General features: G+C 66.9%; 1 protein-coding gene across 1 annotated transcript in view; it reads left to right on the forward strand.

Annotated features, from left to right (window-relative positions):
* PRDM13 (PR/SET domain 13) overlaps positions 1–444 on the forward strand; it is a 10,136-nt gene that overhangs the window by 6,790 nt on the left and 2,902 nt on the right. Inside the window, exon 6 of the mRNA XM_014311996.1 lies at positions 9–442. Coding sequence (XP_014167471.1) covers positions 9–442 — 434 coding nt within the window. The remainder of the gene's footprint in view (positions 1–8; positions 443–444) is intronic.

The raw sequence follows: 444 nt of genomic DNA on the forward strand, positions 1-444 counted from the left end.
GGGGGGAGGCTGGAGACGCTGCCGGCGGGGGCGGCCGGGGCGGCCGGAGGGAAGCCCAAGACCGGGCACCTGTGCCTGTACTGCGGGAAGCTGTACTCCCGCAAGTACGGGCTGAAGATCCACATGCGGACTCACACCGGCTACAAGCCGCTCAAGTGCAAGGTCTGCCTGCGGCCCTTCGGGGACCCCAGCAACCTCAACAAACACATCCGCCTGCACGCCGAGGGCAACACGCCCTACCGCTGCGAGTACTGCGGCAAGGTGCTGGTGCGACGCCGCGACCTGGAGCGGCATGTCAAATCCCGGCACCCGGGGCAGAGCCTCGGCAAGGCGGCCGAGGACAAGAGTGACTCTGGCTATGCGCAGCCCGAGCAGGAGCAGGAGACTGATAACGAGAGCGATGTGGATGTCTGCTTCACCGATGACCAGAGCGACCCGGAGAGC

This window comes from Geospiza fortis, unplaced genomic scaffold, assembly GCF_000277835.1.
Source record: "Geospiza fortis unplaced genomic scaffold, GeoFor_1.0 scaffold53, whole genome shotgun sequence".
In the NCBI taxonomy this organism is placed as follows: Eukaryota; Metazoa; Chordata; class Aves; order Passeriformes; family Thraupidae; genus Geospiza; species Geospiza fortis.